This window comes from Brassica napus, chromosome C7, assembly GCF_020379485.1.
Source record: "Brassica napus cultivar Da-Ae chromosome C7, Da-Ae, whole genome shotgun sequence".
NCBI lineage: Eukaryota > Viridiplantae > Streptophyta > Magnoliopsida > Brassicales > Brassicaceae > Brassica > Brassica napus.
In genome coordinates this window covers 28,693,870-28,710,076 of record NC_063450.1, presented here as the reverse complement: position 1 = coordinate 28,710,076, position 16,207 = coordinate 28,693,870, and the positions used below count along the sequence as shown (strand labels likewise).

Below are 16,207 nucleotides of genomic sequence, written 5' to 3'. Positions count from 1 at the left end.
TCCACATGCATGTAGAAATTAAATATACATTCAAAGTTTGAAAAACTGTTAATATTTAAGTTTGAATTTAACAAAGTACAATTGAATATAGTTCTTATTGCTGTCTTATTATATTTTTACACAAACAAATACTATATTTTAACAACATCCTTACATCTAATTAAAAATGTGTGCATAGTATTTTGTTAGTACATACGTATACCTACATCACAACTTTTGATTAAAGGAATCTTAATGATAAAAACTGTACTCATGAAACATATAGACTATTCTTGAAGATTGGGTTTTGATAAATAAAAATTAAGCGCAATGGAAAAAGGTAAAGTTGCTCTTCGCATTTTATTATAGTTTATCAACGGTGTATTTTGAACATTAGTTGTAGTATTACTTTTATAAGGAAATAGAATATCGCTTTGAGACATGTTGAGAAAATCAAGGATCACGGCCTTCTGAATTTCTGAACCTCGGGCTTCCCATTTCATAATCACGAGCTTGATTATTAGAATTAGAAAGTAAACAAGATGATTAAACAAGTGATTTATCAGTTACGTGTCACTAATGGCAATTATGATGACTAATGGCCTGGGAAACATCTCGAGGTTGGAACTGTTTATTTCAGTAATAAGCAACGTTTTATAAAACCGAGAATTACGTATAAGCTACTTTCACATACTCTTAAGTAAACGTATATAAGTAATTGATTTGATCTATCACCTTCAACGTTATCATCAGATAAGATGAACAAGAAAAAGTTGAATGAAATTTTTTTAAATGTTCATTTATTTACTTTTATATATATACAGAGTCCAACAAATTATTTGAAAGAATTATTGCGATTTTTGCTATGCACGAAGGTCACGTTTGAGTCTTGGGAGTATCTTATCTTTTCTTTAGATGTCCAAGTGTCAAATGCCATGCTTCATGTTGCTAAGAGCATCTGATCGTGCTTAATTTTTTTTTTTGTCTCATTAAAAAAAAATTAAAAAAATTAAAAATGAACCAATCGCGGACCGCCACGTGTCAGTGGAATCCGCGAACAGTAGGAACAACCGACGCTTACTGCGTTTGTTTAAACGCTACTGCTTAATCTTTTTTTTTTTTAAAGTGGTTAAGCATCGGAGTAAACACTCCGGTTAATGGTGGCCTAAAAGAGCCTTTTAAATTCCTTGAGATGGAGCCACCCACCTATAATTATTTTATTTCCCCGTTGAAAGTTGCCTAGTCTATTGCCGTAGTCTTAATGGGCCTGAATACACAAATGAAAGAAAAGCCCGTGAAAGTCATTTCTAATGTGGACACAAAGCTGAAAGAAGTTTGCAAGCAACTCTGATGCTTTCTTTTTGGCTGTAACATTTACCTTACTAGTTACATTGCGTTGTAGACCGAGTTCTTGTTTCATCTAATTTGTTAGAGTTATTGTAGGTGTGAATTTTGCGTTTTGAGTTGATCATTGTTTTTCAAGTTTTTCAAGTTTTTTTATTGTTATATGGTTAGAGTTGTGATGATGAACTGTGTATGCATTGTTCTCCATTCATGAAAGACTAAACGTGATTGATATAATTCGTGGTGTTGTTTGCTGTGTCACTAAGACTTATTGTTTGTTTGTTTTTGATGTAGCGGAAGCTTCTAGGTTTTGTGAATACTCTTCACAGTGCTTAATCAAAAGCTCTTTAGGGTTTGTGAATACTCTTGTACTGTTGATTTGTTACTTGTAATGTTGAGATTACATAAATTATATTAAGGTTGTTGAGAGTACATTTTGTTTGTGGATATTTTTTTCTCCAGTTTAGTTGTGTAAGTTGTGTGTAAGTAATAATTTTTTTTATTCTTATTATGTTGGTTATATGTTTTTTTTATTTTTAAACTTGTTGCTTTTACCGGACCTTTAAAACAAATACATGAAGACTTGTAGAAATAACTGTAAAATAAGTGACAATTAGTATTTGGACCTTAATGGGTTTTAAACGAATATATGTATTTCTAATAAGAAGACAATAGCATTGGCCTGTTGACATTGAACATGTAAGCTATTTTCATAAGACAAGAGGAGTGAGCAGGTGGAGATGTTATTGCCGCCTTTGTGTCTGTTGGGATTGTCTCTTGTATCTCCTGGTGTGGTTGTGTTTGTTTCTTTTTTATTTGATGGGTAATATGCAAACAAAAATCATTGTTAGTTGTATTTATTAGAGTTTGTAACTTACTCTGCCTTTTTGTTTAGGTAATTTCACTGATCTTGGTTGTCGTCTTAGTCTTCTTCGTAAGCATATGCGAAAGTAAGTTTGTAAATTGTTAAATAACTGGTCGTGTAGTTTGTATTTTTTTAGCTGGCTCAATGTATGTGTCGTTGAGTTTTAGTTGAGTTGATTGTTTTGGTATATATTTGTTTTGAAGTTTATTTGTAAGATTAAACAAAAAGAGAGGTGGTCATTAATGATTCGTCTTTTTTTTGGGATTCTAGTTTTTGGTGATTTGATTGTTTGGGTTATTGTGGTTTCTTTAAGTTGTAAAATAAAGATTTGTGTAAAATTAGATTGATAAGTAAGAGAGATAAATAGACGACCACAAATCTTGGGTATGAGATATTTTTGATTATTGATGTTAGCACAATATATACAATAATATAAACATAATTATGTGTTGATTGTTTCTTACGGATCAATAAGGAGACGGATAACGACTCGAGTTGTTTCTTTGGTGAAGTCAGAGCCCTGGACATAACAGATTTGCCCAACCACATCTGCGAGTTTAAATATCAGTTATGATATCGAAACATAATATAAACCCAAATGCAATATGATAATATACCTGAGTGTTCTAGGTTTGTGCTCGCAATCACTTGGAGATTGTCGAACAACCTAATTGACTGGAGATTGGTCTCAGGAGCACCCGTGATGACTTCATCAATAATGGTTAGTGAGATGAAACACATGAGGAATGGATGATCAGTTATCTTGTACATGTTTGAGCACCTAGCAACCTCAAAACGATCGACTTTCACATGAAACCTGCTTTCAAAGATGGCCTGTAATGATTAGCACGTCCGACGGGAGTAAACCCATGAATCACGGAATCTGCAAATAATATTATTCAACAAAGAATCACGAAATCAATTAAAACAATTATGTTAAATAAGTGTGATAGATCGAAGATTAACTTACATTTTCATTAAGGAAGAGAACCGTGATTCCCACAAACTCCCTGTATTTCTTGAAATTCGGGAAATCCCATAAACTGAGGAAGCCAGAGGCTATGCTCTGACTACTACGACCAAGACGGAGAGACTCGAAGGTTGAGTGACAGACGCTGGGATGCTGGTTTGAGGAACTGGAGAGGCAGAGAGAAACATTTTCTAGAAGATGGTTAAAGCTAAGAGGAATCAATGAGTTTTGTGGAGATGCAGATTGAAGTTAATCAAAGATGAGAATCATATATATAGGGTTACAGAAGGGCTACAAATCATGAACATTTATGATCAAGCGATTTAAGATGGGGACATGAAGAGTTCACCGGTGAAAAAATAGATTACGAACAGACATACGGCGCAACTCTGTAACTCAAACTTATTTGAAACAATGATGAAAAAAACCCAAACTCATGTTAAACGACAACAGTTTATAATATGGAAAAACTATAATTGTTGCAAACTTGAGATTTTTTCATATAACGTGATGAATCTCATTTAAAAATGAAACTCATAATACACTTATAGGTCCGATCCTCAGAGGAAGCCGAAGAACCAATGACTTCCGACCTTCAGACATATATATTAGATTTCGGCCATCAATGTACAAAACTATAAATGTTGAGTGAGTAAAAACTTAACTATTATAATATAGATTTCTTCTATTAAGTTTGTTTAACAAATCAAAACCTAAGCATACAAGATCAGCACAAGTAATTAAACACCAAGACATATATACACCACAAAATCTAAAGATGTTTTTCTCAACACAAACTCTGTAATTGAAGAATCAGTTCTATCTATAGTTATAGAGTCAGCTTGTCTGAAAATCTGAAAGCAAATCCGGTGCAGCTGACCGGATCTTCTCAAGCTTTGAAGACCAATCTTCCCCAAGTATAGACGGGTTTGACTCCATAGCTACGTGAAAATCTACCATAGATACTGAAGAAGAGCATACTTCTCCTCGGCTACTAGACCTTGAAGCCGCTAATTCCAGACAAGGTTTGATTAGTCTTTGCAAGAAGACACTGAGTCCTGCGTTCAACGAGTTAGCAAAACCAAACGAAACCTCTACTCCTTCTTCCTTCATTTCATCTTCGAGTTTCTTCTTTAAAGAAATAGAGTCAGGAAGCTCACGAGAGGAGTAACACGTCCCAACATGACGTCTTCTCTTGATAAAATCTCTGAGATTAACACCAAAAGGAGCTTCGATAGGTTGACTTCTCCAACATCGAATCAACTGGTCAACTTCTTCACCATCTTCCATTGACCATTGTTTTTTAAAACTAGAAGAAACAACCTCAGTGATTTGGCTTTTTCCATTACAATCTTTACTAAACCTCCGTTGAGTCCTTTCTTTACAAGGAGATGATTGAGGAAGGTCGTTGCATAAAGAATTGAAACCAAGACTTGTCTGAAAAACACCATTCCCTATCAAAGGAGGTGTATTTGAGAGACACGCATTCTTGATCAACCCTCTAAGCAAAGCGTTGTGTAGACTGATATTCTCCTTCTTCACCGTATCGACGATTAGCTTATCGAAATCGGATTTGCTGATTTTCAAGCTCAAGAATTTCGATAAGAGGTTAAGATAGCTCATTGTTTTGGCCCGACCAATCTTCATCTCAAGCTGAGACTTTAACTCCAAAGTATCTGTTCGAATGACATGACGACGCTGGCCCGTTGGCATTTTGGGTCCCTTCAAACTTCTCCCTATATATAAAAATAAAAACAGAAATTCACAAAAATAACCCAATCAGGAACCGTATACGTCAGTCAAACCACGAGGGAAGAAGGTCAACTCTAACTGCAATATACAACAATTGTCGGAATTGAGATGAGATTAGCGAAACCCAGATTGGGAATTGTTGAAGTAAGTAACTTTTACAAGTTCATTCATTCACATGATTCCATTACCATTCGTGTACTAACACAGACACAACTAAACACTGAACAGTAACCTACCACAATAAAAGATTTTTTTACCAGTTTCGAATCCCGAGATCAACATAATTAAACTCTATAAATTCTCAATCGCGAATAATGAAACATGAAGTTGTTTTCAGATTCGGAAAAGCATACGGAGAACCAAAAAATAGTATAATTAAAACTGCAATATTCAACTAACCTTGAGAAGAAGACCAGAGAAGAAAAACAATGAAGAATCTTTAAATCGAGCTTGATTTGAACTGTAAATGACTCTGGTTTTAATCGCGACTTGAGGATTTTTTTGGGAAAATTTAGACGGATAGATCGCATATGCTTCTTTTTTAGAAGCTTCTGCTTTGTAAGAGTCAACGTCTAGTCAACGCGGCACGTGCAAAATTTTACACAGCTGGAGCGGACCAATCATGTTACTTTACTACTACTTGATAATAAGTTTGAAAGTCAGCTCATTCATACATAACCGGTCGGGTCGGTTAGAAACTTAAGAATCCCCTACACTTTTCTGTTGTTTCTCACATCGCCTTCTAATTTAAGTACTATTAGCATTAATCCTTGATTGTGGATACGATTAACATCATATCTTATCCAATTTTAAGCTTCTACGTGAGAACATCCATCAACCCTATTCATTGGCACCCAAGCTGAGGCAAACACAACACTATGTCCCTTCCACGTCAGTACAAAGCGTTCCACGTCATCACTATCATCAACATCTCTCTTCATTCCCCACCCGGCGGCGTGTTCCTCTAGCATCGTTTGAACCTCTCTCGCTACCGCCTCGCCGAACCCAACTCCCGTGAAATCAGCTTCTCTCATTCTCTCGAACCACCGGCTCTTTGGCTCCAATCTCTCAACTCTTTCAGCACCTTCCTTGGCCACCACGTTATCTATCCTCCAACCTATATCCGCTTCGTACCACTGCCTTTGCTCGCTCCCACATGTTAAAAACGTGTCGGCTGTGTCGTAAGGGATCCACATGTAGTTGAAGAGTGACCTTAACCTAAACATTTTATCACATGACATTATAGTATAATATGTTTCATTTTCAACGTCAAATTCACTGCTTCTCATGGTGACCACATCATAGGATCAAACTTCTGTGTTAAATCTTTTTTTTTTTTGTTCAAGAAATTAGTTAACTACTACCTCTATTTCTTAAAGATAGATTTTCTAATGTTTTCAAGTATGTTAAAGAAAATACATTAAATGTATTTTTAAAAAGTTTACAATTGTCAATAATATTTAATCAGCTCAAATATTTTTTTAAAGTTTACAATTTCGGCATAAATAACATAAAATATATATGTTGTGAAACATTAAAAAAAACATTTATCTTAGTGCAACGTAGTAGTATAGTCCAAAAAAACAAACCTGGCGATGAAGTTACTCGAGGTGAAATCTGCGTCCTCTTCAATTAAGGTTACCATAGTTGGGTTTAGATCTCTGAGCTCTTTCAAGAATAATGACCGTGAAGGACTTAAATAACTTAGGGTATCGTTTGGGATATAATGGAGCATCATGTGGCAGTTAACGACGAGAGCTTCATTGCAGACCAAAGGGTCTAATCTCAGTTGTTCGATAAGAGAGGACAGACCATCGGAGTAAGAAGAATATATGATTCTAAACTCCATTGCTACGTTACGTGTGGCTGCAAAGCTCACTAGCTTCAACCCTAATTCTTCGTAGGAGATTCCAAGCAATGGAGGCGGAGGAGATTCGGAGAGGACAACGGTGAGTTTGAGAAGCGGAGGAGGTTGTTCTTTGTTGATGAGTTTGGTTGCCATGGAGTCTATAAGAGTAGGGATTTGCATGCAATGAGTCAAACTTAAGTCAACGATGTGGACGGAGGAGTAACCTTTGACGGCGTCGAGGATTGCTGCGTTGGCGGCGATGAAGCCGAAACGGTGCCACGGCGTGAGGTCAACGAACGCCGCAAGCTCAATGACGGAGAAGCGGTGAAGCGTTTCATGGGATGCGGAAGCAACGGATAGGAAAGAGAATGCGGGTGATTTGGTGGCGGCGCGTGAGATTAACGCACGGAGTAAAGAGGAGGCGAGTCTCTGTGTGGAGTCACCGTCTGAGGAAGCGAGGTTGTTGATGACCCAAATGGTCTGTTGAGTTAACGTGGCGTCGTTTGATTCGATGGCGTTTGCGCAGTGGAGGAGAAGCTGCTCCATGCAGTTGGCATCGCCGCATAGGGACTTGGAAGAAGAGAAACCGGGCCAAACGGGCCGGGTCGGGTTCAGAATCATGGCTTTGTTCATAGTTGGATGTTAGAGAAAAGACATAAGGAGATTCAAGAATATGAAGGCAAACGCGCGATGAGAATAATATTAACTGCGGATGTGTATGTTTTGAGAATAGAGCAAAAGAAAACAAAAAGAACAAGGACGAATGAGTGTGCAGGCAAGAAGGAAAGAAAGAGACCAGACACATCGAGTAGTAGCTTGTCAATATGAAACGTACCGTTTTGATCCTCAAACCGGGACAAAAACGTAGGTGTACAGACAGCTTTTTCTGGTCATGTGCTTTCGAATTCGTTTCTCTAGGTCTTAATATGTCTGAAGTAGCTAAACTTTGGTGTAGCATTTATGGGTGGCAGTCTCTTATTGAATGTATAGATCGAGAAAAAATCTATCATTTCGTGGAAGTTCAACATTTTATGACGTCCTCTTTCCCTCCAAATTCTTGTACGTTCCATATATAGATATTACTTATAGTTTATACTAACTGAAATTTTTTTTGGAAAAAGAGACATTTGCCTGCCTGTGTATAGTACTAGTATTATTTAGTCAGAAAGGACGTTGTTTTCGAGCTTGCTACATTTTAAAACGTTGTCATGCGTTATCTTTCAGATCATAGCAGCTTAATTATTTGTTTTAACTATAACGGATTTTAAAATTCATAAATTTAAGACGCATGCTTTTTAAAATAATTTGCATATAAGAGTAGAGGTTGAAACGTTTAGTTTCATTTGCGGCTGTCAATATATCCACGTATCTATCTATACTATTAAAATAGAAGTCATAGAAGTTATGACTTATTTCATGTGTGATTTTTCTATTTGGACTATCCATAGAAAAATTATTAAATTTTACATAACTTAATTTTAATATCTTTATTTTTATTTCAAATACTAATAAATATCATAAAGAAATATCTAACAAAATCTTTTAAATATTTTTAGAATCTTTTTAAAATATATTTTCGAAATTAGTTAATTAAAATTTTAATTATCACAAAATATAAATAGAAACTAAATTTTAATTTAGTTTTGATTGTAATTTTTTTAATAATTATATAAAATACTTTTAATAATATTTTAATGATAATAACAATTTTAAATTGAATTTTGAATAACAATTTTAAATTGATTTAATTTTCAAAATTCAATTTAAGAAGTATTGTAAATGATGTTTTTAAAAATAAATATTCATTTCTATTTCTAATTAAAAAAAAAAAATTCTTATCTATTTAGCACAAAAATTATGATTTATTTCATATGTAATTTTTTAATTTATACCACTTAGAAGTTTCACCTTTAAATGTATTTACTATGTAATACAACTAATATACATCTTCTTTCATAGATGAAACATTTGATTTTTATTCATATCGTATATATAAGATTTTACTCTACTATTATTAACGTCTGTGTATTCTCCTAAGTTAAAAAAATAATTCGGTTTATTATTTAAACATCTATACTAAATTGGTTTAATCAATAACTATATACCAAATTCTCTATTATGTAGGTTCAACTTAATTTAGTTTCCACATATGTTTCAAATTTAGAATAAAACAAAATAATGTAAATCAATATTGTTTCATAATAATATTTTCAAAATAAATTTTGTTACAAAAATAAAAAAATAAAAAATTTATAATAATAATATTATACGCCACACAAATATTATTATAAATTAGATAATATATAACATCAAATTATATTAATTTATTGATATATTGCATTGAATAATCTAAAATACTTTACTACTAAAGAAAACCTCGACGGTCGTACGGGTCATGATACTGATACCATGTGGAAGTTGAAAGAGATTTTTTTTTTTCATTTCGGATTTGAGAAACATATTAAAGCAAGCCACATATATACCTATGAGTTATTCTTGGGTTCACCCCATAGGGTGAATCTCTAGGTTCACCAGCCAATAGGATTTCTTTATTTCAAATTCGATATCTTTTAAAAAAAGAAAACAAAATATTATCAAGTTATATTATGTTTTTAAAATAAAAAAGTAAAAAAATATAGCAGTTACAGAAAAAAGAATTAAAAAAAAATTTCAGCATCGTCAGCAAAACACTAAACCCTAAATCCTAATCCCTAAACCCTAAACCCTTGCGTAAACCCTAAACCCTTGGGTAAACTCTAAACCCTTGGGTAAACCCTAAACCCTTGGATAAATCTTAAACTCTAAATAAAAACACTACACCCTAAAATTCTAAACCCTAAATCCTAAACCCTAAACCCTTGAGTGTTTTTGTGTTTAGTGATTTTGATTTAGAGTTTAAGATTTATCCTAGAGTTTAAGATTTATTCTAGGTTTTAGGGTTTACCCAAGGGTTTAAGGTTTAGGATTTAGGGTTTAGGGATTAGGATTTAGGGTTTAATGTTTTGCTGACGACGTTAAAAATATTCTTTTTTGTAATTACTACTAACTTTTATTTATTTATTTTTACCTTTTAATTTTAAAAAGATAATATAATTTGACAATATTTTTTTCTTTTTTTAAAAGATACCGAATATGAAATAACACAATCCTATTGGTTGGTGAACCCAAAAATAAGTCTATACCTATAGATCCATGTTTAACTAAGGCGATTATACTAGATGCTACATAATACCGTTAAGAATATATATATTTAAGTATATTAGCTTGTAGAAAACAAGGCAATGTTTTTAAACCCGATCCGGACACTGAACCGAACGACTAATCAGGTCACTGGGTCACTGGATCGACCGTGGATGAACCGCGGGTTAATAAGTAAATTAATTTTATTATATAATAATATATTAGCTATGTAAATAAAAATATAGAAACTCAATTTTAATATTTTCTAAATGTTTTTTAAAACATAATATAATAGTTTGGATATGTATATATTTTATGTTTAAAAGCATTTAGAAAATACTTAACTTTAGTTTTTATATTTTTATTTTCATTTTACATAAAAAAAATAAAAAAATAGTGTAGACTATTTAATTTTTTTTGTAACAAGGTTAGAGTTATGACATCTAAAAAAAATTAAGACATAAAATTCATAAATATTTAAATTTCTAGTATGAATAATAAATTAAACTTCAAATCTAAAAAAAAAAAAGATCATTGTAATAAATTGTCAATAACAGAAATAAACTAACACCAAATCACATCAACTAATTTTAGTTCTCTCTATTATTGTTCACTTCATTTTCTTCACGTGACATAGTAAAATCTTCATTAAAATCTAAAAATCACAAATATAAAACTGAAAAGAGAAAACCTAACTTTTTTTTTTCGTCAGCACCTAACTTCTTAATTAGAAATTTAGAATATAAAACATAATCTAAAACATAATTAAAAACTAAAAAACAAGTAAAAATTATTTATTTATTCAACCGGTGGTTCAACCAGTATCGGATTTCGGGTTTTACTGGGTTTTCGGGTTTCTAAATATTGGGTTTTTAATAAAACCCAAACCAAATTTTTTCTGGGTCATTGGATTTACCGGTTTAACCGCGGATCTCGGTCGGTTTCAAAACACAGCGAAAAGAGGAAGAAAAATCCGATAAAGTATACACATATAACTAAGTGGACACATCAAATCTAAATTTATATTACACACGGACGCTCCTCAGAGAGGTTTAGAATCTCTGTGGAGGATTCTTTTGCCTTGAGATAACAGGGACTAGATGACATGATAGGGTTTGGTTTTGTTTCGTTACTCGATGTTGAATTAGACACAACGACAAACACTACGTTGTCCACCATAAGAGTTAATTTTCATTTTGGTCAAGCTAAATTAGCTGGGTAAATTGGTTAAACATGATATTATTAATTACTCTATTCCTTACATCGTTACACGATTCACGTGTTTGATTATCAATTAAGTGATCACACTTAGTTTGAATAACTATATTATAAGCCACCCAATTCTTGGCGTGAACCCACGTCAATGCTGCTTCGATTCTCCCCGAGAACTAATTATCATTACTTGGCCAGTTTGGATTTAGGTTTTGTTCCAACTAGTTTACATGGTGGACCATAACAGATGATTGGTCCATCTCTGGCATTAGTCAGAAGGTATTCCAAACTCGGGTAAGGCAGTGTGGTACGCTTTCGGGATAGTCCACTTAGTAACACTAAATGTGTTTCTTCCGGGATCTGACCGGATATAAAATTATTGGTGTGAAAAGGATATAAAAGTTCGGTTCGTTCACCGTATCATTATGGCAAGTAGTTCTCTCTCCTTTAGCTCTGTCCTCTCTCTTCGATCCGACACAGAGGAAGGATGAGATGAACTTCAGTCGGAGTTTCTCTAACTCCGTGTTATAGGTTTGATTTCTGGGAGTCGGTGATTTCTCTACACCGTCGTCGCCAGCTTTGGGTTCCGAGGATTGGTGGCTCCGCCAGCATCGGTTCGTCGGCTTTCGTCTTCGGGAAGCGGTGGCTCTGACAGCATCGTTTTTCGCCGGCTTTTACCGGTCTCCGATCTATGCTTTTGCTTTCTCTTTGCTCAATCGACTCTCGACTTAAGACTCCATGTTGGTTGTTCTTGGATCGATCGTAGACGATTGTTTTATGGAAGCGTAGATCTGTGGTTCGTTCTTCTTCGAGGCTGCTCTAGTTGATCGGCCTCTTTAAGGATTTGGTGGATTTGAGGGCGGAGTTTGATCGCCGTTGGAGGAGGTTTCGTTTGGGTCGGTAGATTCATGGTGAGGGGTTCTTTCCGGTGTATCTTCGGTGAACACCGGTGGCTCCGGTGATGAATCTCGATACAGGGGAGATGGAGGTGTCGTCAACACATGTTCCTCATCGGTGAGGAGTCCAACACGTGTTTTGGTTCTGTTAACAGGATGACACGTGCATGGGGAAAGCCTAGTGGGCTTCGGATGTTGGGTTTGTGGCCTCGGGTTTTTGGGGCGCCGGGTTCGGTTTAATGTTTGTTTGGGCTTTGGCCCATAACGTTTCTTTAGTTTGCCCTTTGGGCCTTTGTGATGTTTGGTTTCTGGGCTTTGACCCATCAATAATAATAATAGATGGAAAAAAAAAAAATCATTATGGCAAGTAGTAGTATTATTGTCAATCTACATGGCTGACTAGAGTATGTCTTGGTAGGTTACATATCTCAATGGGCAAAAAATCTATTGGGCTTTCACTAAAGCAGTTAATAGTACAGTAATATTAAGAGGCCTAAAAAGCACTAGGCTTTACTGACACCTACTAGAAAGGAAATTTAATGCACAGACTTATAAAACGGATAAATAACACAGGTAAGAAGTTACTTCCCAAACAAAATTAGAGAGAGACATATGCATTGGTGCCATGGGGACAAAAACTCGAGGCCGTATTATTCATGTATACCAATTATTCGGTCTGCTTTAAATAATTATTTTCTATACTTACGTGTATACTATAATGTAGTTAATTAAGTTACACATGTTATATATAGGATCTGAGAAGATTAGTTAAAGTTGTCAATCCATTCGTAGGGTCATAGAGGCCAAGATCGGATACAAGTTCCAGTGATGCGGGAGACAGTCACGTGACTTTCACGTGTCTAACACCGTCCCGTCACTGTCTCCATCGCTCCTAAATCTTCGTTGGTCCCAAGTCCTCAGATTCTATACGACTCTTCTCGCGTAATTTACCAAATAACCCCAAACAGAACATTCTCGATCCTCTTACATTCGTTTTTAATGCTTGCATTATATGTTTTACTAACGACATTTTGATACACAAGTTACTGTTACTGCAATACAGAGTATATACCCAGCTTTTATGTATAGATTGTGTATTTACGTTTATATGTTTTCGTCACATGGCTTTGAGTGGGTAATATGCCTAGTTTTCTTGATAACACACAATACAACAAATGTTTGATTGATATTCAATTTTATCCAATTATTTTATATATATATATATATTTTTTTTTTCTTTTTACCCTTGTGCGTACTATTTTCTTCATCTTATTTGATCATAAATTTTTTTGCTGTGTTAAATATTACCAACCCGAAATATAATCAGTAAATCACGACAAAACTCACACTCTGAAGTCAATGGAAGTATAAACCTTAAAATACGTATGTTGTTAATTCCGTACGTCAGTCAGACATGTGTGGAAGAAATCAATAGACAAGCGAGTTTAGTAGTATACTAGTTTAATCTCTACTGGTTTAAAAAGTCAGTAGTGGATGACGTAAACAAATACAAAGTGTCGTGGATTAGGAGATGAAAAAAGTTTTAAGGGTACGACCAATAAAATTGTTGAAGGGGCATGTGCCTCTTGGACTCTCCCACGACGAAGGATCCTCGCTTATTTATTAAAACCCCTAATTAGTTTTGCCTTTTCACTACTGGCAAAACAACACTAGTGACATGGCTTATGTCTTTAAATCATATCACGTCATACGTTATACGATCGTTTTAAGCTTCTACAGTCCACATAAACACACAAAGTGAGAATGATTCCAAAAGAAGGAGAGATTTTATTTATTGTGAACTTGTGATGAGTGATAACAGTTTTGATAAAACGAATCTTCTTATATATCATTATTGATGGAATGAATAGAAGCTAAATGTAATTAGGTCAGCAAGTGGGCTGGGAGACATAGGGTGAAGGAAAAAGACTTGTCCTACCAAGTCCGACTACAGCTACGGCTTTTTACATCCAGCACGAGCAGGGCCGGCTGAGGAGGGGGACAAGCGTTGCGACCGCTCCGGGTCCAAGTCTTGTCCCCCCCTTAGGTTAATAGTTAAGGAGCCTAGTTTTTTAAAAAAGTTTAAATTTTTATATTTAAAAAAATTATAAATATAATAAATAAAATTGAAAATGGTCCAAAAATATTTGATATGCATATAGTTTTATTTTCGTTACAAAATATACAAAATATTACTGATTAAATTTTAAAAATATATTAAATATTATCTGAATATAAATTTTAAATGATAAACAATTTTTTTTCCTAGGGCCATAACAATGTTAAGTCCACCCTGAGCACGAGTCATTCTATCCGTTTCTTATTGATTTGACTTCAATTGATAATATCATCTTTGGATATGAGTCACGTAAAACTGATACAACCCATTTATTTTTGGATATGAGTCACGTAAAACTGATACAACCCATTTATTTTATTGGCTAGCAGAGAATATATCTTCTTTTACTAATCGCCAAAAAAAACATGGTGGAACTAATAATTATGAGCGGAACGGGCGGAGCAGATTGAAAAGCTGGATGATGACGTCCCCAATATTGGCGGAGATAAATCCCTGAGATCAGGGACGAATAGACAACAATATCGATCTAATTTATTAACAAAAACAGTTCATATAATAACAAATGAAACTAAAAGAACATGTTGAACAAATAAAGCCTCTCTCGTCCTTGAGCTAGCTGAATAATTAACAGGAGTGTTTTCTCATTTATTTCGAATTATGAATTCCGATTCATAGAAAAAAAAACTTATGGACAGTGGAGGCAATAAGAAATCATGATTGGGAGAAACAAATATGTTGATTAAATTATAGTAAAAGAAGTCATAGAAGTCAGAAAAAGTGACATGGACCATGGCCTTTTTGATTGCCACTCTATGGTTGGCAAAGAATATTAGTGGGTCCTACGTCACAATATTTTGTTATCAGTTCTGTCTTAATACATTATCCTAATACTAACTCCAATGTATTCCCCTATTTTTACCTCTAAAATAGAGCATCTCTAAAATAGATATGAGTTTATCTCCAATGTATTTCTCTATTTTTGTCTCTATAAAGGAATATTCTCAAAAAATTCTATTTTAATTTTACAAATGATACATTTTGTTTATAAAAGTTGATAACTAACCCTATTTATTTTTAACTTTTAAAATATTTTCATAAGCTTATGAATTTTTTTAAACTAAAGTTTTGTTAAAAGACTATTATATAAATAAAAAATGTTATTATACTCCTACAAAAGCTGTATTTCTCTATAAATATAATTATTTTGGTTACAACTATAAAAATTTAAAAGTTAAAGGACTATTTTGAAAATAAAAAAGTATGACTCTATAATAGAGGAATGCTGGAATGCTATTTTTTCCTCTATATATAGAGGAAAAAATAGCAATCTCTATTTTAGAGATGGAAATATAGATGTGATGGAGCACTTTTACCTCTATTATAGCATATAGATGTGAAAATAGCTAGAGGTTGGAGATGCTCTAAAACCCTAAATATTTCAAGAGTTGAGTTTAATTGGGAATTAGTAGTACTTATTAGCATGGCCCAGATAAGTCCAGCCCAGCCACAACTTCAGATATCTCAAAAGCCCATTAAAGAGAGTCAAAGGAGTCAACATCAAGACAGAGCTTCAACGGTTCAAAACAGAGTTCAAGTCTGTGTTTCCTCTAGTACGGGAAAGCAACCATTACAGCTGTGTAATCGATATGCTCTTTTGTCTTGTTGCTAGTTTTAGAAACACAGCTGTATAGTCTCTAGATCCTTCAGCTGAGCCCTTTAAATAAGGAACGTTGTATCAGAGAACATTATCAAGAAATAAAGTTATTATTCAGAAACCCTAGTTCTTGTTGTTACCTTCATGGTATCAGAGCACAGAGAGTAGATCTTGGAGTTTTTTTTCGCCATGGACGGTAATCAAGACCCTCAGTTCGCGTCAAACTTGACAATCACTCAGTGTGTCACCCTTAAGCTCAAAGATGACAACTATCTCATCTGGAAGCTGCAGTTTGAACAATTTCTCTCTTCTCAGATGCTTCTCGGCTACGTTACTGGAGATCAACCTCGCCCTGCGCAAACCATAACCGTCCGTACTGAAGACCAAGCTGTCGAAGCCGCAAATCCGGAGTTCGTTCGATGGGTT

At 34.3% G+C, this 16,207-nt stretch overlaps 2 protein-coding genes across 2 annotated transcripts; both read right to left on the bottom strand.

Annotated features, from left to right (window-relative positions):
- Positions 1–3,824: 3,824 nt before the first annotated feature.
- BNAC07G15900D lies at positions 3,825–5,453 on the bottom strand. Its single transcript, XM_013835403.3, has 2 exons — positions 5,310–5,453; positions 3,825–4,894 (listed from the first exon to the last, which is right to left on the bottom strand). Exon 2 carries the CDS (start codon positions 4,869–4,871, stop codon positions 3,996–3,998), a length of 876 nt encoding a protein of 291 aa, XP_013690857.2. The 5' UTR covers positions 4,872–4,894; positions 5,310–5,453; the 3' UTR covers positions 3,825–3,995.
- Positions 5,454–5,522: 69 nt separating this feature from the next.
- On the bottom strand, positions 5,523–8,143 carry LOC106394814 (scarecrow-like protein 32). The gene is made up of 2 exons (XM_013835366.3): positions 6,500–8,143; positions 5,523–6,128 (listed from the first exon to the last, which is right to left on the bottom strand). The coding sequence occupies exons 1-2, from the start codon at positions 7,390–7,392 to the stop codon at positions 5,720–5,722; spliced, it is 1,302 nt and encodes a 433-aa protein (XP_013690820.2). The 5' UTR covers positions 7,393–8,143; the 3' UTR covers positions 5,523–5,719.
- Positions 8,144–16,207: the final 8,064 nt, after the last annotated feature.